Source organism: Dipodomys spectabilis, unplaced genomic scaffold (assembly GCF_019054845.1).
Source record: "Dipodomys spectabilis isolate Male_0828 unplaced genomic scaffold, ASM1905484v1 ptg000002l, whole genome shotgun sequence".
Lineage (NCBI taxonomy): Eukaryota > Metazoa > Chordata > Mammalia > Rodentia > Heteromyidae > Dipodomys > Dipodomys spectabilis.
Window position 1 is genome coordinate 14557034 of NW_024870679.1, and position 25417 is coordinate 14582450.

At 45.5% G+C, this 25417-nt stretch overlaps 1 protein-coding gene across 2 annotated transcripts in view; it reads right to left on the reverse strand.

Annotated features, from left to right (window-relative positions):
• Positions 1–24438, reverse strand: part of LOC122107094 (TLC domain-containing protein 4-like) — a 44836-nt gene extending 20398 nt beyond the window's left edge. Inside the window, exons 1-3 of one of the 2 annotated variants that reach the window (XM_042678692.1) lie at positions 24253–24438; positions 1311–1476; positions 38–127 (exon numbers count right to left, since the gene is read on the reverse strand). In XM_042678692.1, the coding sequence (XP_042534626.1) occupies positions 38–127; positions 1311–1465 (245 nt within the window). In that variant the 5' untranslated portion in view covers positions 1466–1476; positions 24253–24438. Of the gene's footprint in view, positions 1–37; positions 128–1310; positions 1477–23838; positions 23880–24252 lie in introns of those variants that run through there. The other variant, XM_042678699.1, reaches the window with a different exon arrangement.
• Between the last annotated feature and the right edge of the window lie 979 nt (positions 24439–25417).

Sequence of the window (25417 nt, forward strand, 5' to 3'; positions counted from 1 at the left end):
CAATAAATCTAAATGACTATGTTAGAAAAGAGCTTACCAAAGTGGATCCGCTATAGTAGCTTCATCAAAGAGGAAAAGGTAGAGGCCAAAAGTCCCAACCACCAAAGAATGGCATGTAGATACTACCCTGAAATGAAAAAAGAAAAGAAAAAAAGAAATGTAGGTAAACACTTCATGTCCCTTGCAATAAACTTTCATTCTTGTAAGCCAGTTAACATTCTGAAGTTGCACCTTAGAACATTCAAACATAAGAGTGCATGGAAAACTGACACAGAGTAGGCATTTAGAAATGGGGGCCAGGAGCCTTGCTTCACTCGGGGTAGAGTATCAGGAATTCCAAGGTCTACCATTCCATGACTCATCAGTGCTTGGGCTAAGATTCTAAAGCAGAAGCAGCACACAGGATTGTGTAGTTATGAGCACCTCTTGGAAGTGAAGGGGTAGCTCAAGGGATAGGGTACCAGCCTTGAGGAAACAACATCAACAACAAAAAACTCTGGGTCAGTGTTTAGCCCTTAGTTCAAGCCTAGGACTGGGGGACAAGGAGGGGTATGGTCTCAACAAACTGATGGCAATGAAAAGGCTACTGCCCTGCCCCTCCAAGTTATATACCGAATGATCTCACTGCAGGATGAGTTCCCTGCTCCAATCAGGTGGGAAAGACTTTTACTTCCAAATCTTCCACATCAATCAACTCTCTCTATAGAGAGGTTTTTTTGTTTTGGGGGTTTTTTGGTGCCAGTCTTGGGGCTTGAACTCAGGGGCCTGGGCTGTCCCTAAGCTCTTTTTCCTTAAGCCTAGTACTATACCACTTGACCCACAGCTCCAATTCTGTGTTTTTTAGTGTTTCATTGGAGATAGGCATCTCACTTTTCTACCTGGGCTGGCTTTGTACCTGGTGCCTCAGATCCCAGGCCTCCTGAGTAGCTAGGATTACAGATGTGAGCCACTGGCACTCAGCCTATTTCTCACATCTTTATTTAGAAGTTTGCAAGTATGGGCTGGGAAGATGGCTTAGTGGTTGAGTGCTTTCCTAGCATGCATGAAGTCCTGGGTTCTATTCCTTAGTACCACATAAACAGAAAAAGCCGGAAGTGGTGCTGTGGTTCAAGTGGTAGAGTGCTAGCCCTGAGCCAAAGAAGCTAAGAAGCACTGCCCAGGCCCTGATCAGGTTCAAGCCATAGCACTGGCCCAAAAAAAAAACAAAAAACAAAAGCATATATATATATATATATATTATATATAATTAAAAAAATAATTTTAGTTCACAAAAGTAGTTTTTAAAGACAGCTACATGCCTATGTTTTTACCTTGAGTTCCATTCAATCTTCTTTTCGTTGCTTAGATTATTATAACCTGAAGAAACCTTTGCTGAAAACCTATGACTTACAAAATGGAAAAGCAACTGAAAGGTGAAAAAACTGGTACACACAATGCTGAAAACTATGTGGTTGTTGTTGTCCATATTTCTTTAACCTGTTAAGAGAAATGGTACTGTAAGTTACTAGTTCTTTAAAGAGCACATATTCCTATTTTATAGTAGTTTTGAAAATTAGCACAAATTAGGAGAAGAAACCCTAAGAATTGGAAATCTTTCATGCTCTTCAACCTTACCATTTATTTGTTATATAACTTATTTTTGTATTTAAAATATTGTATTTAAAATAAAAAACTTTGATTTTTAAAGATTTGTGAATTATAGAATATATTTAAAATGATCTCTAAGTCTTAGAGTTCAACATTAAGAAGCAGCTAGCATAAAAATGAAGGTATTATTTTAATAATATATTTAATTATATTTAAGACAAATCCCCTTATTTCCACTATTTCCTCATCTATAAATTGGAGTCAGATAATTTCTAAGTACCAATTAAGTTTAAAGTACTAGAACATCACCTATGTTAACAAAACAGAAAATTACATAATAAAAATTAGTTATACAGTGGCGCAAACCACATTTAAAACAAAATTAAAATAAAAATAATAATGGTCTTAGAAAAAAACACCATATGTTGGTGGGAATGTAAATTACACAGTATGGAGATTCCTCAAAAAATTAAAAGTAAGCATCAATGGCTCATGCTTATAATCCTAGCTACTTAGGAGTCTGAGATCTGAGGATCACAGCTAAGCTAGTCCTAGAAAGTCTTTGAGACTCTGCTCTTCTAATTTATCACCCAAAAAGCCAGAAGTGGAGCTGTGGCTCACATGGGAGAACTCCAAACTTGAGCCAAAAGGCTAAGAGACAGCGCCCAGGCCTTGAGTTCAAGCCCCAGTACCAGAAGACACACATACACAACCGAAAATTACCTAATCTAAAAACAGAACTCCCCTATGATCTAGTGATAGCACTCTTGGGAGTTTATCCAATTAATTACAAGCCAACATATATAATAAACTCTTGCATACCCAAGTTTATGGCTGAAATACTCACTGTAGCTAGGTTATGAAAACAGCTCTAATGCTCTACAACTGACAAATGAAACATGTACATATACACACATGCATGCGCATGAATTATTCTTAAGAAAGAATATCTGTCCAAAACAGAAATGTACTCTTTACCTGACTTAAGTAACTGCAACCTCTCTGTACATCATAACAATATTTTTTAAAAGAAAGAAATGTTACGTCATTTACAGAGAAATGGAAAGACCTGAAGAAAGATTATATTAAATGAAGTCAGGCTCAGAGAGAAAAAGGGCTCATGTTTTCTCTCAAATATGGAAATCAGACCTAAAAATAAACATATATAACACACACATATATAAACACACACGTACATATGTGTGGATATATAACCAGTATAAACAGAATACTAGTATGCTGAGGGAAGTAGGTTTAAGGTAATGATTGGTGAATTAATGGAGAGAGGAGTAATGGATGAATACAGTCATAATACTCAATATGCATATGTGAAAATGGAACTAGAAAACTTGAGGTTGAGGATAGATGGGAGAAGGATGATGGGAAGGGTGACACTGATCAAGATGTGTAGTACTCATAAATTGATATGGTGAAATTAAACCTCCTTGTATAACTAAAGATTTAAAAAAGAAAGAATCATATCATTATCTAAAACTAGTATTTCACTTTCCCCTTCGGCCAAAAGGTCTCTGTACCTTTTCATCTCTATTTAAAATTTTTTTAAGAACTATAGATTTTTTCCAGGCACTGGTGGTTCACTCCTGTAATCCTACCTACTCAGGAGGCTGAGATCTGTTCTAAGCCAGCTTAGAAAGTCTGTGAGACTCTTAGCTCCAATTAACCACCAAAAAGCCAGAAATGGAGCTGTGGCTCAAGTGGTAGAGCACTATCCTTGAGTAAAGTAACTCAGGAGCAACTCCCAGACCCTGATTTCAAGCTCCAGGATGCACACAATAAGTAAATTTAAAAAAACATACAAATTTTAAGGAGTTAAAGTATAATAATATGCTTATACATACACTCAAAGTCTGTTTTCTATCTTATTGAGCTGAAAACTTTATTTGGCTACTAAAAATCTCAAGAACATTCAGGTGTTAAAAAGCCACCAAAGCATTTGTTCATATCCAGAAAATGTAGCAATTCTCTGGCTCTATTTCTCTACTACAGCTGATCCTCAAATGATCAGAGGAAACAAATCAATACACATTTCCAGCTGCCTAATGTGAAGAAATAAAGTCACTTACTGAAACTGACTCACTGGAGAAAATCCAAGTCATTGGCTGCACTAGTAAATGCAATACCTCACTTCATTCCCTTCTAGCCAGGATGTCATAATGAGCATCAATCTCCCACAGGGCCCCCATGATAGAGTTCAGATGTCTGTAATGAATTCTTCCTTTCCATCCCCCTTTTTTGAGGGGTACGTGTACTTGGTAAAATTATTGATAATGCAATTCTTCTCTGTGAGACTCCATTAACTTCAATTCTCCTTTACTTCTTTGGGTTCAACATGTGTTTATGGGGTAATTAAAGAAATATTTAATTTAGTCTAGGCTTCATATTAACCAAACAATGCATAAAAGTAAGCTTTGTACATATACTGGACATCATTATAATCTGTTAAGTGATGTAAAAAAGGAAAGTGATTTCTAAGATGAAAGCAAATAGAGATGTGGAGGCCAGGTGGACAGATAATTGAAGAAAATGGAATCAGTAATGACAAGAGAGCTAGGATGATTTACCCTGAAGGCTACACATGCTTTCTGCTGATGTTAGAGCACGGATAGGCAAGGGCTATTCAGGCTCTTTTGTTCAAATTCAATGTATACACACATGAGCTTTTTGTTTTCAGATGCTCTCATGAAACACTGATATCATGCATGGCATTATCCAGTTAAGGAATGGCTAGTTTAATACATTAAAAAACACTCTAACAATTGTCAGTTACAAAAAGAAGTACCACCCCTCCCCCAATAGGTTGATAATCTCCCCTTGCAAAAATGTTTGATTTGAAACTAAATAAAGAGGCTCAGATATTCACTCTGTAGTTTTTATTACAGGCTGGGCAGGGAAAGCCATTTAAATTCCTCTTCCCTCAGCCTTGCTTCTTAATAAGTAGCTGCTTGCTTAACCAAAGCCAAGACCAAGATTTTTTTTTAAACAAATTCCCCCAGAAAGGACAGCTTAAGTTGAGACTTATCAGGGGCTAGCAACTGTTGCAGAAGGCTGGGACTTACTAGCTGTCCTAGAAAGGAGTGGCTGAAACAGACATGGAATACCTCGAGTGTCTACAATATCATTACCCCATCCCTGGTTCACAGGAATGATGGACACCAGAGAAACTTCCAGAGGTCTGCTGAACACACTGATGACTGTCCTTGTCCCAAGACAGCAAACAGCCACTGAAGCTGGTGTCTTTGAAGGAAAAAAGCATGAAGACATTGGAAGTACACATCTCTATCAGGAAAGCCCTCCTCTTCCAAAAAGACACTTCCACCCAGAGACAAGGTCCTCAAACACAGCACAGCCAACATGTAGTTGCCACTTTAGGCAACAGCCCATCCAACAACTGTCACTTGTCTACCAAATACCAAGTTCTGCTGGTGTTTGGAAGACACATTTATAAGCTAAGAGATTGAAAGACCCTATTGAACATGTCTGGGGTGCTAAAGAGAATAAATGGAGTCCTCTCGAAAGATGACAGTGAAGATGACACATAAACAGTGAGGAGATAGACAATGGAATTCAAGGTGAAGCAAGGAGTCTATCTCTTTCGTTGAAATCCTAAGATGCTTTGAGGTAGATTCTGCTAGGAGCTTAGAGCCAACTCCCACAACCCAACCACAGCTGGGACTCCCATTTCCTCCAGTCTATTATTCCTTTGTAAGTATATGGTTCCTTAGGACTTTCAGAATCACCAATGAGAATACCAGACATAGCCTATACCACTCCCCACCCCCCACCCCCATCTCCAACTCCACTGTGATACCAGATAGGAGTTAGCAGTAAAAATACTTAAAGGAGTAGAAGTGGGAGAGAGGTCTATGTGTGTTTTGTTTGCTTTTTGTTTGTTTTTTGACAGTCCTGGGGCTTGAACTCAGGGCCTGGGCACTGTCCTTGAGCTTCTTTGGCTCAAAGCTAGCACTCTACCACTTGAGCCACAGCACCACTTCCGGCTTTTTCTGTGTATGTGGTACTGAGGAAGGGAACCCAGGGCTTCATGCATGCTAGGCAAGCACTCCACCACTAAGCCACATTCCCAGCCTCTGTGTTTGTTTTAAAAGCCAGCAGGGAAAAGGGAAGCTGAGAAGAAAGCCTCACTCACACTCAGCATTTCCCTTTTCCATCCCTAGTAGGTTGCCTTTCCTATTTCCCAACTGAATCTAAATATGTGTTCACTAATAGCAAATCTCCATTTCTCCCCCTTCTTGTAGCAGATGAGGTTTCTTCCCATTTCACCAAGAAAATGAATGCTATGAAACATCAACTCCCTTAACAGGGCATTGTTAAGGACAATCACCATAACATGGAGTCTCTTCTTGGTGCTCTACGGGTTCTGCCTGGCTATATAGCCCACTCTCTCAACAATGCTTACGTTGTGTACAATCAACATAAACTTACAGCCGCTCCCCCCCTACATACACAGTACACCAGGACTGGATAGACAGCTGGCCTCTGAATGGTTCCATATGGGCATTCCGGAAGCCCTGCAGGTTCTATCTGGTCCAAGATGAACGAAATGCATAACCATCCCTTCCTCCATGGCTCCCAATCTCAGTGACTGACACTGCCATTCACAGTATCTCCCAACCTAGAACAGCTCAGCCCTGTCCCTTCTTCCCACACAGCAATGACTGGCAAATTCTGGCAGATTGGAGAATGCCAAATAAAGGGTAACAATTCTAGTCTCACCTCTCATGATAGACTAATACAAAGAAATATGACTGGGGAAGAAAACTTGGCAAATACAGGGTAGATCAATGATCTGAAGTAGACCTGAGACATTATCTCCTCCTACCACTTGATAAATTCTTCTCTTCTTGATCCTGTTTTATAAAAACATTTTTACAAATATTTGTATGTCATTCTATATATAACATAGAGCTGGGAAGAGAGATGATATACTGGATTAACAGAGTCAAGTTTCAGAATTGTCCTCATTGATAATTCACTAGAATAATGAATCTAGTCACAAAGACAAAATATAATGGGGATAAACTTTTCAATGATAACACTCAAGCACAGGATTTACATAATAGCATGCACATACACATACACACACAACCTTAACATTGTAAGTAACACAACTCAATGAGATGACAATATATATGATGCCAGATACAAAAGATATAAAACACAGAAAAAGAAATCAGGCAAGGCAAAGTATGCCTTTTGATCAAGATAAGAGCCAGCCTCATTTAATTCAGAATGAATCATATATTAACACACCCTTAAGGTAGTATAAATAAAACATTTCTTCAGAAACCATACCATATTATAAAGACGTATTAAAGAGCTAAGAAATACCAGCTTGAGGGAAAAAAATTTTCTTAGAAAGTTCTTGAGCAGCTGGGCGCAGGTGGCTCATGCCTGTAATCCTAGCTACTCAAGAGGCTGAGATCTGAGGATAATGGCTCAAAGCAGCCCAGGCAGGAAAGACCATGAGACTCTAAATCTCCAATTAACCACCAGAAAACCAGAAGTGGTGCTATGGTTCAAAGTGGTAGGGCACTAGCCTTGAGCAAAAAAGCTCAGGGACAACATCCAGGTCCTTAGTTCAAGCCCCATGGCTGATGGGGAAAAAAAAAAGAGTACTTGAATAGCATCTTTGAACATTTAAAAAACACTCAATGTAAAATGAGAGGAAAAAACTTGTCATTAGTCATAATAGCATAATTAGGCAAAACCTATAATAAGGGGAAAGTTGAGATTGATTTAAGAACCAACTATTTTCTTACAATGTAGAAATGGCCAAGCATTATTCACCGTGGATGTGGAGAAGGACTGCTAGGAGGATGGTCAGGAAGAATGAGCCATAGGCTGACCTTCAAAGTACTAAGAGAAAGTCTGATTCCAAGACTGAGCTGAAATTTACTATTTTTTTTTTTCTTTTGGGTTGGTCAAGGGGCCTGAACTCTGGGCCTGAGCACTGAACCTCAGCTCTTCAGCTCAAGGCTAGCACTCTACCACTTGAGCCACAGCGCCACTTCCAGCCTTTTCTGCTTATTTGGTGCTGAGGAATCAAACCCAGGGTCTCATGTATGCAAGGCAAGCGCTCTACTGCTGAGCCACCTCCCCAGCCCTGAATTTTACTATCTAAGAAGAGGATTTTAACCACATTGATTTCTCACCACTCTGTCGCTTGCATTCAACAGTTAACATTTCACGGTAAGGAAATGGTATGTACATGTAACATAATGGGAAGTGCAGAGGCACCAAGTCTTGAGATGGAATCAAGACCCAAGTGTTATCCAAACAACCTCACTTCCTGGGTGGAAACTCAGTGTCCTCTTCCTACACTGAAGACAGCCTAAGTACCAGCCTGACTGCTGTTGTGGAGGAATACATGATATCATGTTCAGGGAACACAAGGACAGTATTGAGGGAATGGGTCACACTCATCCTATCTGCTTCCAATACTGTCTGTCTCTGGAAGCATGGAGCTCCAGACATCTCTGGGCCTATTGCTACTGCAGCCTGGAGAGTCTAGGCCATTTCATAATTCTCTGTGTTTCTACCTACCTCCTCCACCATCTGAGGGGTTATGTCATGGCCCAAAGTTCTTTCCAGCCATCTGTCCCAGCCCATTGTCCCCTGTACTTCCCAGCCCCTTCCACCAAGCTCCCTGGAACTGCTTTCTCAGCCAGGTACTGGTGGCTCACACCTGTCATTCTAGCTACTCAGGAGGCTGAGATCTAAGCATCATGGTTTGAAGCCAGTCCAGGTAAGTCTGTGGAGCTTGGCTCAAGGAGTAGAATGGAAAGAGCATGAACCTTGAGGGGGAAAAAAAAAAGCTCAAGGACAGTACTCAGGCCCTGAGTTCAAGCCCCAGTTCTGGTACACACACAGAACAGTGCTATCTCTTTGGCCTCTCTTAGGCACACTTTGAAAACACCATCTTTTGCAAACTTTTCAGGGGGAGGCCACTGAGCCTGACACCTCAGTACCTCAGTCAGGAGACATTCCAATAACCTTCCGTCGCCTCCTCAAGCCTTACTGCCCCCACTGTCTATTACGGACCCATATCCCTGTTGGTCTTCCATTTGTTCCCCCTCTTAATTTGTCTCTTATTCTAACCTCCCAATCAATCAAAAAAATCAGCCCCAGCTCACCAGTGTCCCAAAGTTCAAAGTAACTCAAGTGACTTCCTATTATTTTCATGGAACAGTACCTTGTCCTTCCCCTCCCCTCCCAATCACCCACAGATCTTCACGAGGGCCTAACCCATCGCTTCTCCATCTCCAAAATAACATCTCAGGTATTCCTTTGTTGAACACCGCTTCCTTTCTCTCAAGCTTGCTTAATGTCATAACAGTAACGAATACACTGACCTCTCAGCGTCCCCTTGAAGCGTTAGCCTTTCCACTCTTTAAAGAAAAATGTCTCTCTTTAATCAGCTTAGATCCTAGAGTCATCATTTCCCTAAGGCTCTTCCTAACCTCATCTGTTGCCAAGAGCTGGCAAAACCCAAGGCGTGGATGTGTCCAACTATTTACTCAACAATGAGCCCCGAACAATCAGAGCACTGTTCAAGAGAGTCATACACAGGAAGGGATTGAAGTTGGTGAGCATGAAATTATACAGGGATCAAACAGCCCTCTCTACTCTCTGGGCTAAAACCACACGGCCTTGGCCAACCAATCCTCTCATATTTCACAGTAAAATTTCTAAACCATCCCAACTTTTTTCAAGCTTCTGATCATCTAGCCCCACTCTACTCGACCAAAAAAAAAAAAATCAAAACACATGAAAATTTTCTGGATCTTACCACCAGCTACACAAACCACCAGCACTAGACCAGTCTTTTTTCACTTGGGTTCCATCCTTTTTAGCGATTTGGGGAAACTTTTCTCACAAGCATCCTTTATGTTCTCCTCAACTGTCTGTTAGTTTATTTATTTATATTTTTTGTCGATCATGAAACTTGAACTCAGGGCCTGAGAGATGTCCCTGGGCTCTTTTGCTCAAGGCGAGTGCTCTATCACTTTGAGCCACAGTGCCACTTCCAGTTTTCTGGTGGTTAACTGGAGATAAGAGTCTCATGGCCTTTCCTTCCTGGGCTGGCTTTGAACCACAACCCTCAGTCTTAGCCTCCTTAGTTACAGGTGTGAGCCACCAGCACCTGGCTTCTTCTCACTTCTGAGTATGTGTTCTTTCATTCTCTCCACTCCTTCACAAAGATGTAACATGATTTTGTTCATACTCTGTCATCATTTCTCATTTTCAACTTATTCCATCCTCTTCTCCATCCCTCTCCTGAACTAACCATTGCCAAGGTCAACAACAGCTCCTCCTACTGGACAGTTCTGCTATTGTCTGCTTTCCTGGACACTTCTTCCTTGCAACACTTTCTTAGTGAGCTTCCCTCACATCATACTTCCTTGACCTCACCACTAAAGAGAGCATTTCCTAAGGCTTCAGACCATCTGCTCCCTTTCTTGCCTTCTTACGTGATTTCAGTCATCTCTGGAGCTTTGGTTATCAATTATATGAAGGAAAAAAAAATCAAGTTTAATTATCTATTCCAAACTCACTATGGAGCTCTGGACATACTTAGCCAACTTGTCATTTTGACACAGTGTCTCAAAAGCATCTCAAACAAAGCTCACAACCAGCCACATCTGGTTCTTCATTTCAGCAAATGGTGTCACCATACATCCAAATCTGACAGAGGGAAACCAGGAGTCCTCCCTGAGAACTTGTTCTCTGTCCCTGCCTCCAACCTACCACCAAGTCCTACAGATTTCAAGTCTCAAATTGCTTTCACAATTCATGTATATCTCACACTACTCTATCACTTTTCTGGAATGGCTCCAAACTGGCTTCCTTAGTGTGCAGAACAGGACTGAAAGGCTCCAAGAGAATCGTAGGAGAAGTCACCACCCCCCCTCCCCCCCCCCCCTGCCAAAACACATTACCTCCTTACCTACTGTCAACTTACAGTCATCAATGTTCCCCAGCACTCTCCCAAGGACCTCACCTTCTTCAGCCTCAACTGGTCCTAGCCTCTCTTGCTGCATTCTAGCCATGTGACCTTCTCTCTGTTCCTTGGGGACCTGGTGTTCCCTCCCTGCAGGAGGCCTTGCATTTCCTATTTCCCACTCTCATGCCTTCCCCCTCACCTTAACTCCCATGCTTCTTCACCCCTCAGGGTAATCCTTTCGTCATCAGAGAGGCTTTCTCTGAGCTCTGCCAACAGGTCACTTCCCCCATTATCGCCTCTAATCCTAGCTACTTACAAAGGCTGAAATCTAAGGATTGTGGTTTGAAGTCAGCCCAGGCAGGAAAAGTCTATGAGACTCCTATCTCCAATTAACTACCCAAAAGTCAGAAGTGGAGCTGTGGATTAAGTGGCAGAGCACTAGCCTTGAGTATGAAAGGTCAGGATCAGCACCCAAGCCCAGAGTTCAAGACTTAGGAGTAACACGCACGTGCGTGCATGCATGCACGCACGGGCACACACACACACACACACACACACACACACACACACACACACACACACAGACTTTCCTATTCTGACATATACTTTCCACTCTGCTAGCACCCATCAATCACTGGGCTTTTATTGTTACATCAATAGAATATTGAAAATATCTCTAAATTTCTAAATTCTCAGCCCTATTTTTTTTTTTTTTTGGTAGGTTGTGGGACCTGAACTCTGGGCCTGGGTGCTGTCCCTCAGCTCTTCAGCTCAAGGCTAGCTCTCTGCCACTTGAGCCACAGCCCCACTTCTGGCTTTTTCTGCTTATGTGGTGCTGAGGAATCGAACCCAGGGCCTCATGCATGCAAGGCAAGCAATCTACCACCGAGCCACCTTCCCAGACCCATCAGCCCTATTTTTAAAGCAAGAAAGTACATTGCCCTCAAAAAGGTTCTCACCTCCAAATATGTCCATAAACAAAGTGTACCAACATTACAAATGACTATTAAATGCAGTATCCATTCCACACTCCCTACAATATATAAATGTATTCAAAAGTTTCATAGGTATGAATACATAATAATCTGTACTTGGCCATTCTTACCAACGATGGGGAACACTTATTAAGTTACTTATCTTTATCAATGGCCCTAACATTCTATTCTATGAGCAGTCTATCTGTGATTGGCAACTTCTTTGTCCATGGACTGCAGAAGAAAAGAAAGTGCAGCTTTTTTTGTTAAGATGAGATCTTGCTGTAACTTTTTGCCCACAATAGCCTCAAACCACTATCCTCTCAATTTCTGGCTTCTAAGTGTCTGGGATTACAGGGGAAAGCCACTCTGAAAATACTTTTTGATTCCTGTCCTTTTGTGCCTGTGTGTACTGGGGATAGACCACAAGGCTTCCCACATGTGAGCCAAGCACTTTACCACTCCCAGCCCAATGGACTCACAACAATTCAAATGACAGAGAGACAAAGTCTTCACTTCTACCTGTGACAGATGCTGCTAACTGATCCAGCATTAAAACAAATGTTTTGGATTATATGTTTTAACAACAACAATTAAAAAAAAACATTTTAGGTAAAATGGTCATACTTTTCGAAGATTTTATTTTCCACACAATTCTGTGCACAAGCAAAGGATATTAGAGCAGGGAGGGAGAAAGGTAGCCCGTTACCTAATCAGACAGAGCACTATGGGTCACCAAAATCATATACAGACTCACAAACTGCGGGGTGGCCCCATCCCACTACCACGGGCTCAGAGAACGGTTTTAACAGTTAATTCCTATCTCTGCTATGAATCTCATGTGTGTGTGTGTGTGTGTGTGTGTGCGCGCGCGTGCACACATACGCCAGTACTGGGACTTGAACACAAGACCTGGACACTGTCCCTTAGCTTTTTTGCTCAAGGCTGGTGCTCTACCACTTGAGCCACAGTTCCACTTACAGCTTTTTGGTTGTTAGAGGTAAGAGTCTCACGGTCTCATGGACTTTCCTGCCCAGGCTGGCTTTGAATCTCAATCTTTAGATCTCAGCCTCCTGAGTAGCTAGGATTATAGGAGTGAGCCATTTGGGATCTGAACAAAACTTTTACTGGTATTTCCCTAGCTTCCATTTAAATGTCATATGTTCTAGCTTTTACCTTAAAAATAAATGAACTCTAGTAATAATTCATGGCCACCCTTAATTACCTGTCACATGTGAAATGTTGCCTGAGTTCTAGCACTTACCCCTTTCTACTTGGGCCTCATCTGCACTAGTGCCTAAGAAGCAGCATGGCTGCAGGCACACTGTGTGCTAAGAAAGGCAAGTGTGCCCTTTCCTTCCTTCCCAGCTCTCTTCACCGCTCCTCTGTTCCCAGCCACTGAGGAATTCCACCTTAGGAAATTCTATTCTTTTTCTAGAGCCCACCCAAAGGCTCAGGACAGAATGGCACATGTGATTTCCCAGATAAATGATGCTTCTTCCCATCACAGCCACTTAAAAGTTTTATAAAGAAGGCTTTCTTTTTGTAAACCACTAAGTTCCAATTACAGCCACTGCATTTGAATAAACCAGAACATCTTAAGCCCAGAGACCTCAGTAATTGGAAGGGCACGTTAATACAGCAGCTGGCATATATACAAAGGGCTTTGACGCTGATACAATTTGAGTTTCCTCTGACAGGAAATAGCCATTGCTACTGCAACACTAAGCAGGTCTTAGATGGGATCTATGCTGTAAAGACTTTGATGCTAAAGGAGGGACCTGGTGGCTCTGGCTGTAAGAGGTCAAGGGCTCTGCAGAGTGTTATCTTTTCTACCCCGTTCCTCATGTACCTTGTTCCATACCCGCGTGCTTCCTTCCCCTCCTGGAGGATCACAGAAGGAGCCTCTTGGCTTGAACCATCCTTGGCTTCCTGCCAACACTGTGAAATCAAGGAAAAGCTGGACAAAGCATGGTTTTCCCCAAAATCTATTTTGCTCTTTTTTTTTTTTTAAGGGACTATTGGGGAACCTGCCAAAGTACCCAGGAAGTCAACAGAACCTACAGAGACAAGAAGGTTCTTCTAACCTCCAAACCAATAATCTGGTCACACTAAGAAAGATCTTAGGATGTGGTGAGGAGACAAAGGCAGGGCTTTGTCTACAGATTTCCAGGGTGCGTGCGTGCGCGTGTGTGTATGTGTGTGTTAGCACTGGGGCTTGAAATCATGACCTCATGCTGTCACCTGGCTTTTTTGCTCAAGGCTAGCACTCTACCACATGAATCACAGCTCTATTTCCAGATTTTTGTTGGTTAATTGGGGGCAAGAGTCCTGGGGACTTTCCTCCCTGGGCTGGCCTTAAACTGCAACCCTCAGATCTCAGCCTCCTGAGTAGCAAGGAATGGAGGCATAAGCCACCAGCTGCCAGCTCACTTGAATTCTTAAAGTGAACTTTGCTTAGCTAGAGAACTAGAAATAAATCCTAGATCCAACACTTTCAGTGGCCTTGGGTAAGAGGAAGATGGCCTCTCTAACCTGCCAAACAACACTGCATTGCCACATGGTTCTCTGGCTTAAATGATAATACCTGGCTGGCACCTGGTTGGTACAGGTAGCCATTTGTGGTAAATCATTTAAAGGCCATCAGTCCCTTCTGCCAGGGGATACTACCACTCCAAACCAGAGATGTAGTCTCCTCCTCCATGCATCTGGCCTGGCCTCCTGCAGACACACAGAACACCAGAAGGGAAGCCCTGGGTATGCTGGAGGCTGTGCAGGGCTCACAAGACTTCACAGTATCACAGTGTCTGCCTGCAGGCCACTGGTTAATTGAAAGACAAGAGTCCCGGGGCCTCTGCCCTGCCACAGCCAATGAAGGAAAGCTGTCTAAATTACTGAAGGGTCAGAGGTCATGAGGAGGAAACTGAGGCTGCCCAGCTGGCAGATAACACTTGATACTCCCAGATCTCTAGTCCAGCTGTCCCTGCAAGTGACTGTCCCCTCTCACTCAAGATGTAACCAGCAGAGAACTTCCGAGCATGTCTGCAGAATGTCAAGAAATAAAAGCACTGTTTTCAAATGACCAGGACTTGGGGATGATTTGTATTGGGCAGTAGATGGAAATAACACCCAATAACAAACAATGCTTGAGCACTAGCCCTTTCCAGTGGAGAAGTGCTGCTCTAGTATCAACAAATCAGAGAAAAATACAAGATTTTGCATGTTAGAGTAGATTAGACTTTGCCAGAAAACCATGTAGAGAACCAGGTACAAAGAACAAAGAAAAGGTTTATTGCAAGTAAAGGGACCAGCAAGACCTCTCCTCACAAGAGAGAAGTGCCAGCTATTGTGTCCAGTGACTTTTTATAATCTACGAGGTTTAGGAGGCAGAGACCCTGGTGTGGACGTGAGGACCAGGGCCTTCATCATGGTAGATTAGGATTTATGGTTGCTGCCCAAATAGTAGATAAGGGGTCTTGAAACTGCCCAGACCAGAAGGTCACTCTAGGGGCTCTTGTTGCCTTAGATGGTGGTAGCTGCCCCAGAGGAGTGCTATTTTAAGGTAAACGGGGGATTGGAGGCTGATTAGTTACTGCCTTTGCTACATGGGCCTAGTATTGCCTCGAAAAGGAGCATGCTAAGCTATGGGCTAACACTGCACCAATCACAAGTGACATCCCTTTTTTTCTCTTCTGTTTAAGAGCCCCACAGATTTCCTACTCCAGTGACCTGATAAGAATTTGGTGGCTCAAATGAGAAGCTAGCCAAGGACTTCCTAAAATTCAAACAGAAGCTGGGTACTGGTGGCTTACACCTGTAATGTTAGTTACTCAGGTGACTGAGATCTGAGAATCACAGGTCAAAGCCAGCTTGGACAGGAAAGTTGGTAAGATTCTTTATCTCTAATTAACTATCTAAGAGATAGAAGTGGACCTGTGGCTCAAGTGGTAGAGTGTTAGCCTTGAGCAAAAAGTTCAGGGACAGTGCCCAGGCCCTAAGTTCAAGCCTCAGAACTGGAAGAAGAAGAAAAACAAACTCAGAGTGACATGTTTCTTTGAACTACCTCACCATGCTTAAATTCAAGAATGACAATTGCAGGAGGTAGAGACAGAAGGATGGTAATTTGAGGCCAGCCTGGGCATGGCAATTTATATCTATAATCTTAACTACTTGGGAGGTTAGAGATAGTCTAATCACAGCAGCCAGTCTGAACCAAATTAGTAAGATCCTATGTGAGAAACAAACTAAAAGCAAAATGGACTGAGGTTAAAATTCAATAGGTAGAGTGTTAGTACAACATCCCTAGCTCCAATTCCAGTACTAAAAGAAAAAAAAAACATTAATAAGTTAGATAAGAGGGCCTAAGCATGGTCGATGGCCTTGGTAATGATCAATGGCTAACATAAGAATTTGGTGGCTGAAGAGAAAGAGGGTACTTCCTAAATTTATAAACAAGGGCCAAGCTTCCTTAACATTCAGGTGTCTAAGCTCTAGAGATCAATCACACTCATTTTCAAGTCAGCTTGAAGATGTTCAAGACTGTTTACAATGGTGATTCCAATTCTTCTGTCTTGAGGGTTGACCAATGCAAACAATTATTATCCTTGCACAGACCAAATGCACTGTTGTGGGTTTTGGGAAAATATTTTGCTGGGTCATTGTAATTAATTCTAGTTCAGACTACCTTGTTCCAAGTCAAGTATTGTTGGGCAATGGGTTTCACTCACAGAAATGTCACACAGGTTGCACACTTGATCCTGCCTTGTGGAATAATCCTAACACATTATTGCTTACATTGGGTAAGTGTCCCTTGACAGCCTCTTAAAGCTATTTCTGGAGTAAGTGCCTGAATTTACATCTCTCCCTCCTAACCTTTCACTGGACAGTGCAATGGTGTGACACCCTGGCTAGCACTGAGGAACATGATCTGAAGTGGCATCAGGAAGCCAAGTCTTGAGCTGTACTACAGCCCTGGGAATGGTGTTGGGGGGTGCTGACCTCTTCAAGTTGAGTGCTTTCTTGAAAACCCTGAGATCTCTTTCTCGCTTCTTGGGGACTGGTTGGGATTTTACCATTTCATTTTCTTTTCTAGTCTTGAAGCTACAAGACTTCAAAGAGGATGAGATCTGAGGATCTGAAGCTGGGGGAGGGAAGTCTGTGAGATGCTTTCTCTGATTAACCACCAAAAAGCCAGGGTCTGAGCTTTGGCTCAAGTGGTAGAGTACTAGCTTGAGCAAAAAAGCTAAAGGACAATGGATACAGTATCCAGGCCCTGAGTATAAGAGTCAGTATAGGCATGCATGTGCACGCATGCACATATGCAAAAGGAAAAAAACAACTCTTCCTCCTCCACCTTAAGTTCCCCTGATCCACTGAATTCACTTAATCTTATCAGTGTCTGTATCCCTGTAAGCCATTTAAATCCTCAAATCCCTTTTGGAACTAGACTGGGGTCCAAATCACTCTAAAGGCCTTATATTTAAGGTGAATGCCTAAGGCCAACTATAGGATGAGTTCTAAACAAGAGCTGCACCTGGACCCACTCTGAAATTCCCACCACATCCATGTTGTACCTCACTGCTGATGGAGAACTACACAGCTGACCAAGGCAATTTAGGTAACATTTGAATTATAAAACAAGCAACACAATAATGAACTTTTGCCCTCCATACAATTCATACAAACAGTACATAAGGGTCTTTGGCAGCCCTGGGGTTTGAACTCAGACATTCTATTATCTGAACCACTTCAGCTTCCTGCCCTCCCCCATTTTGGGGGCTTTATTTTTCAGATAGGGTCTAACACTTTTTGCTCAGGGCTGGCCTCAGCCTGAAATTCTCCTGCCTATGCATCCCACATATCTGGGATTAATAGGCATAGACCACCATACCTGGCTAGATTGTTGGGATGGAGCAAGGGTGGGTCTCATTGCCTTTTTACCCAGGCTGGCCTAGAACTGCAATCCTCCCAATCTCTACCTCCCAAGTAGCTGATATAGGTATGAAGCACCGCAACTGGGTGAAGGGCATTCATCTGCAGCATCATGAGTAGCACCATTAGCCATAGCCATTGAAATGTTCAAATATACAGATATGGTGATATGGCCAGCTATAGAAATAAGGTGATATTCTGCAGAACAATCAGTCTTTCATAAATAACTGAGCACATTTCACAGAGAAAAGTCTATAGGGCTACACTTCAAAACTTGGAACACATGCTGTTTGCAGTTAAACTAGGGGAGGTGGGAGGTGGGAAAGTGGGAAGAGATTAACTTTTACTGGCTTTTCTCCTGGTTACTGGTTGTAATGTTGCTAGCTTCACCACTCTGAAAAAAACGAAAAACACCAGAGATAACATTTATGATCTCAGGCTATATCATGCATTCTCAAATTCCCAAAACATGCAAGGTCTTACAGATTCACAGGCAAAAGGCCACGAGTTGTTCAGTGTCCCAACTATACTCTGGACGGGCTTTCCCACACCCTCACATTTATCCTGCTCTGAAGTCTTCCATAATTCTACAAAGCATGTAAGAAACCTATATGGGAGCACTCAGAAGCTAAAAAAGCCAAGAGCTCTTTCTCAATCTAAATAAAGTTGTGAGTTGTTGCTTTTTTAAATGTCTTTAAAATATCATGTGACAAATTATAAAACATTTTATAATTCATCATTGTCTCAATATTTTTACATGTATTAGAGCCAACATGCTAATCAAGCAAGACTATTTTTTTTTAAAAATCATATAAACAATCCAAAAATGGGGCTCTAAGATTATTTCAAAACATTTCATCTAATAAAAATTCCTTCTTCCTTCCCTCCCACTAAATAATACATTATCAAGTAGGAAGACAGTTTCAATATCTTCATTCTTTCCTTGTGTCTGTGTGCACAGGCCAAGGATTTAACCCACGTCCTCACATCTGCTAGGCAAGCGTTCTACCATTAAGCAGTATCTCTTACTTCCCAATTATGCTTTTGGTGTGAGGAGTGGGGGGGGGGGGCAGTACTAAGAATTGAACTCAGGGCCTTACACTTGCAAGATCGGCATGTGTTCTACCACTTAAGCCATCTGCTCCCCCCCAGCCCTTTTGCTTTGTTTTTCAGAATAGGGTCCCATGCTTTTACCATGGCCAATCTCAGACCACATCTCTCCTACTTCCATCTCCCAAGTACCTGGAATTACAGGTGTATACCACCATACCCAGCCCCAAATACACTTTTCACGTGCATCTTTAAGTCTATTTGGATGAAACAAATTTAAAATTAACTTGACCAAGTTTCTCCATGTCCCAACTTTTAAAGTTTAATCAGAACCCAAGATAAACTTATCAGTGTATAGCTCTTTCCAGGGTTCAGGGTGCAAAACCAGGCTCCACAGGAAGAGACTGGTGGGAACTCCAAGTCAGAGGAGTCAGAGGTATCATTAGAGAAGCCAGAAGTAAAGGTGCTAGACGCATGCCAGACAGCAGACAGAGAGAGAAGTCAGACCCCCAGTAAATACCACTTAAGGTAAGAAAAGTAAACAAGGAAGCAAGCTGGCTCAAGGAACATCCAAGTAGGTGGTAAAGAGGGTGACAAAAGGCAAGCAGTAGCTAAGCAACTCGTCTGGGTGAACTCTGATACTTGTGTCCTTTTCCCCAGGCTTTGTTTTACTTGCTGGTGGGAGTGTTGCATGTTGGGAGCCAGATTTCACTGTGATGACACTGAAGATCAAAAGCCTACAGATTAGACTCCACCCTTGATTAACTCCAGGACCCACACTGGAATTAGTACCCAGTCGCAGCCTGAGACAGAAGCTTGAGTCTGAGGGTGGCTCATGAAACAAACTTCTAAGGAAGTCTTGATAACCTAATCCTTTTCTAGAATGCAATGAGAATACTCTTCCAGTTCTTGGGAGAGGCAAGCAGCCAACTTTCAAGCAAATCTGATCAGCAAGTAGGACTCAGAAACAACACATTCCATCCACTTGGCTCAAACATCTTAAAGCTGGAAAGGGAGGTGGGTGCCTCCTACTCATCCATTATACATTTGAAGCCCTGAGTACCCTATCCAGCCCACAAGAGTGGTCCTGACCTAAATCCATCAGCGAATTTGTTTTGGGCCCATTTGTTTTCTCATTTCGCCAGAGAGAAAGGAGCTTTGGTTTTATCTAAAGAGATCTGCTTTCAATCCAAATACACTCCTCCTCGTCCTCCAAACCCAGTTTCTTGGCTTTTCCTTGCAAGGAACTGTGGGAAGGCCCTTCTAGCACCTGCCCCATCCAGCTGCCTTTTATCTATGTGAGTCCTATACCCGTCAGACAGCAGATGAATTCCCACATTCCTTCTGTTCTCACCAGCAGAGCAGAGAGCTGGGTCACCTTCTCTACCATCTCCACCCTCCTCAACCCCCCCACTCCTCATCGGACGAATGGCTTCCAAATAGTGGACCGTGAATCATTCACAGGTCAAGAGCTCTAAAGAACACAGAAGAGAAACAGAAATAGAAACTTGTTTCAGATACACAGATTACTTACTCCTGTTCTGTGTCTCAAAGTAAAAAAAGAAAAGAAAAAAAAATGCATTCTGTACTATGGTAGCCAAAAAAAAAAGTTGGAAACAGTACTTTCAACAAGGCTTTGCCATCGAGTTAGACTTCCCTCTCAACCCAGTGGCAACACTTCTCCACACTGGCTCAAGCTCTGAGAAGACTTCTAGCTATCTTGTTGGTCAGCTATTTTAAAAAAAAAAAAAAATGCTGGCTTTTGATGTTCATTCATAAGCTTCTTCCCCAAAACACCAATATTCTGTGCATGGAAACACCTCTGCTCATGCTGCCTAATCCTGCCTTCTCGGGGCTCCCTTCGGCCTGTAATACATCCAACTGCCTTGCCAGGAACAGCAGGCCTCGGAGCAGCATGAGCTCCAATTCTTTGCATCCTGCCTTTCATCTTCAATCAGAACAAATACGGGCCAAAGTCACTCTTGAAGTACCTTCAGCTTTCTTACAAAATTAGCCTCCATCTCCTGATGTGATGCATTCTTTCCCAATGCCAGGTAAAAACAGCCAGGCCTAAGGTTCAGTTCAAGCCCCATTCGCCATTCTAAGGGTAAATGGCTCTGCTCTCTTCTTTCTCTCCCGGGGCGAATGGAAGGAGGCCAGCACAGAGAGGTGACAAGCTTAGTGTGAACCTGATGTCCAAACTAACTCTACCCACATGCCCGCTGTGCTCTGACCAGGCTGCCCACAATTCTCACCTAGACAATTAATTCATTGTCTTTCATCAAAAGAAAAACAACTTTTCTGTATCCCTGTAGCCGGCTCAGCTTGCTCTTCTCAACCAAACAGAATATCCTACTTTTTAGCTTTCCAAGAGATACGGAAACCAAAATGAATCTTTCATCTGTACAAGATGGGATGTCAATTTGGAAAGAAAGGTAAACAGAGACAATGTGGTCTGAAGGGTTTCTTTTTAACTGTTTGGTGTCCTCTAAGTCATGTAAAACCAAACCAGGAACCACCTGTAATCCTAGCCACTCAAGAGGCTGAGACCCAGAGGATGTCAAGTGGTAGCCAGCCTGAGCCAAAAGTCTCCAAGACTCCATCTCCAATTAACCAGCAAAATGCTAGACTGGAACTGTGGAGATGTGTGCACCAGCCATGAGCAAGAGAAAGAATCAGGGGAGTAAGGTCCTGAATTTAAGCCCCAGTACTGACGTAAAGAGAGACGAGAGAAGAGAGAAGGGGACCAGTGGCTCACACCTGTAATCTTAGCTACTCAGGAGGCAGACATCTGAGAATAACGGAGACCTCTGAATTATGGTTTGAAGACAGTGGGCAGAAAAATCTGTGAGACTCTTACCTCCAATCAATGACCAAAAAGCCTGAAGTGCAGCTGTGGTTCAAGTGGTAGAGTGCCAGTCTTGAGCAGAAATAGCTAAGGGACAGCACCCAGGCCCTGAGTTCAAGCACCAACACAGAAGAAGAAGAAAAAAAATGCCAGCTTTGAGAGAACACAGATACCAGGGACCACCTTCAGAAGGCCACAGGTGGCTGAAAGGTCTGCCACACCAAACGCTGAGCAACAAGAAACTCTCAAAGCCTGAGGACACAGAGGGTCTACTAAATAAACCTCAAGCCCAACACACTCCAGAACTAGCCCCAAGAATGCACCACTCCCTTTTCACAAGCCTACCCCTTCCCATTTCACAGGGGCAAGCCAGCATTCCAGGGAAGGGGAGGATCCTGGGAGGGAAGTTCTCAACCCTCCTAAGCCTACTCCTACTTCCCAGCCCTCAAGGCTCCCCTTATCAACCAAAAGAACTTCCCCAAGAAGATTTCAGAAAAGTAAGGAACATCTGTTCTGGAATCCATACAGTGGGGGTCTATTCATATGATCCTGGCAAAGATCTAAACTTCTCTGGGGATTGCTATAAAGTGTCGGCAGCCAGTTCTAGTCACCTTCAAGTCAGCACAGGGTGTGAGCAGCAAAGAGCCATCAATCTTTCTTTTGGGGTATAGAACCTGTGGAGTGGAGAGAGAAGAAAGGAAAGCTAATAGTAATGACTAAGCAGCTGGCTTCCAAGGCATCTGGCCTAGACAGATAAACAAGACCACACAGTCAAGTCTGAGGGCAGCAATGTGGTTAAAGGTGTTGCAGAGGAAAGAAAAACAGAAGTAGCCTCAAAGTAAATAATTCTCCAGGTCCCCACAAGGCACAGGCAAGGGCTGGCAAATCAATTCCACCCCACCATTCCTCAAGCCATTACAATGGAAGGTGGACGAATTTCAGAGTTCATCTAACCCATCCCACAGAAGGAAGATTAGGCCCAAGGGGAGATAGTTTGACTAGTACACTAGTACACTTAAAAGGGAACTGGGATTCTTCCAAAGGTGAGCTCCTTACACCAGGAGTTCACACTGCAGTAACTCAACTAAAACCACCTGCCATCCAAGGTCTATCTTCCCTCAGTTTCCATCGATGTAACGCTTTTATTGGCCTGTTTCATACATCAATCCCACCATCCACACGAACTCTTCTTCCCTCTGCGACTCCAAAGGGGTATCTGTATTTAAACATCACCAAAGATCACTGCCAAGTAAAACCTACAATTTCATAGAAGGACCAGCACATTCACATTCGAATGAATACCACTGAGAAGAGCCTGACGACCCGCCGGTGCTCCTAACGTGATACCTGGACAGCTTCAGAGGACCTTCCCAGGGGTTTTCCCCCCTCGCTGACAAGGTAGGGAGATGCTGACGTTGCAAAACCCATTTCCTGGCTGTGCAAACTGAGGGACTTCGTTTGATCAACGGGGCGGGGGGGGGGGGGGAAGGGGGTGTACCAAAGTACAGCTAGAATTTTAAATTAAAAATAAAAGCACCAACAGTTTCTCCCTCTGACTCAGTGGCTAGAATGGGACCCCCCCATCCCCCCGCCTGGGGGAGCTGCCTGGGGAAATAAAAGCCACTTGTTTTAGACAGACGCGGGGGTGGGGGGTGTTGCCATTTGGCATGCTTGATCCAGTGGGGGGGGGGTGTAGAGGGGGGCAGAAAGCCAGCGTTCCCCGGATGCCCACGGGTCGCACACACACTCACTGGGATGCGAACCCCCCACCCCGACCCCCAGCTCCCCTGGATGCACCGCCGGGCCGGAGCGGGGAGACGCGGGGTGCAGGGGGGGGGGGGGGGCGGCAGGACCGTGGGCCCCGGACACCACCTGCTCCGGAGCGGCCGCGGGCAGGGATGCTGCGCCCGCCGGCCCCTGCCGGGACCCCCAGCCGGGACCCCCGCCGCCCCCCGCCGGAGCCCCCAGCCGGGACCCCAGCCTCCCCCCTGCCGACCCCAGCCGGAACCCCCACCGCACCCCTGCTGGGACCCCCGCCGCCCCCCCCGCCGGAGTCCAGCCGGGACCCCCCCGCCGCACCCCCGCCGGAGCCCCCCAGCCGGGACCCCCGCCGCACCCCCGCCGCACCCCTGCCGGGACCCCTGCCGCACCCCTGCCGGAGCCCCCAGCCGGGACCCCTGCCGGAGCCCCCAGCCGGGACCCCCCCGCCGCACCCCCGCCGGAGCCCCCAGCCGGGACCCCCCGCCGGGACCCCCGCCGGAGCCCCCAGCCGGGACCCCCGCCGCACCCCCGCCGGAGCCCCCAGCCGGGACCCCCCGCCGCACCCCCGCCGGACCCCCGCCTCACCCCCGCCACGGCCGCGCTAGGCCGGGGGCGGGAGCCGCGGCGCCCCTTGCCAGCACCCGGGGCCGCGCGGGGCGAAGACGAGCCCGCCCGCCGCCCCGATCCCCGCCGAACCGCGTCACCTGTGCGGGGTCCCGGGACGGCTCGCGGCGCCAGGCCGGGGTGTTGGGGGGGCTGCAGCGGCGCGGGTCACAGGCGCCGGGGCATCGGGCCGGGCCCCCGAGGCGGGTGCCGGCCGGAGCCACCCGCGAACTGCGGGCGGGAGCCGGGGAAGCCGCGGGCTCCGGGCCGCCGCCGGGAGGAGCAGTGGCCGAGGCTCCGGCGCCGCCGCGCCCGCCCGGACTGCGGGCTCGGGTTACCGCAGAGCGGCTCCTTAAAGGGGCCGCGGCCGCCGGGCTCGGGCTCGGGCTCGGGCTCCGGCCGGGCTCCGGCTCCGGCTCCGGCTCCGATCTACGTGGGCGGGGCCCGAGGCCGGCGGCGGGGCCCAGCTCGGCGCGGGGACGCGGGTCCGGGGGTCCGCTGCGCTCCCCGCGTACCTGCAGAGGGGGGTCCGCGTCCGGGGTCCCCGGACGACCTCACCCCGCCGAGCGGCTCCCGGGCTGCCCTCAGGAGCGGGGGGAACCGGGCGAGCCTGTGCCCAGCACCCTCGAGAGCCAGGACCGCCTCGGCCTGTGGACTGGCATGCTGCCTTAAATGCCCCGACTCTGTGCGCACGGACGGCGCGCTCCGGTCCTGGCGAAGGGGACGAAGGGCAGCCCGGGCCCGCCACGTCTTACGTGGCCCAAGTGGAGTCCCGCCCCGCCCAGGCCTCCTGGGGCGGCAGGTGCAGCCGGGACCCGGAGGGGGGGCGGGGAGGGGGGAAGCCTCCTACCTCCCCCAGCGCCCCCCCCCCGGGGCAGGCCGGCCCAAGAGCTGCTCTAGTGCGTGCCCGAGGCCCTGGGTTCGATCCCAGCCACCCACCTACATTCTCCACCCGCCAGTTGTCAGGGTGTGGTGGGAAGGGTTTGCGTTGCTGGTGCTGGCAGTAAGTCCCTAGCTGCCTAAATGAATAAAGTTTAGCATTCAGTGGAGCTGACCAAGTTACCAAGGGCCTGCCTGCCACACTGCCACGTAACCTGAATCCACCGGCTGGGAGGATTTGGAATAAAAATCCAGAAAAGGAATAGTTAGGCTATTATAATGTGCAAAAAGCAATAGCAAATCCCCCCCCCCCGTGTGTGTGTGTGTGTGTGTGTGTGTGTGTGTGTGTGTGTGTGTGCGCGTGTGTGCTCTTGAAGTCAGGGTCTGAGCACTGCCCTTTGGGTGTGTAGCTCAGATTGGTGCTTTACCACTTGAGCCACAGCCCTATTTGCAGATTTTTTGGTGGTTAACTGGAGATAGGCATGTCATAGACTTTCCTGCTCAAACTGGCTTCAAACCATGATCCCCAAATCTCAGCCTCCTCAGGAGTTAAATCTCTCCTTTTCTTTATTTGAAAAGAAGTACATCCTAAAGAAACCATCTCACCCCTCCCTCCATGAATAATAATTTGAGAGAAATGATCCTTTGAGAAAAATATCCATCGGTAGAGCTAACATATTTAACCTAATACATACATGCACACAAACACCGAAAATACACATCTTCACACATCTTCCTATTTCTTTTCAACTAGAAAAGCAACAGAAGGGATAGAGTGTGACTCAGTAGGTAGATGGTTAC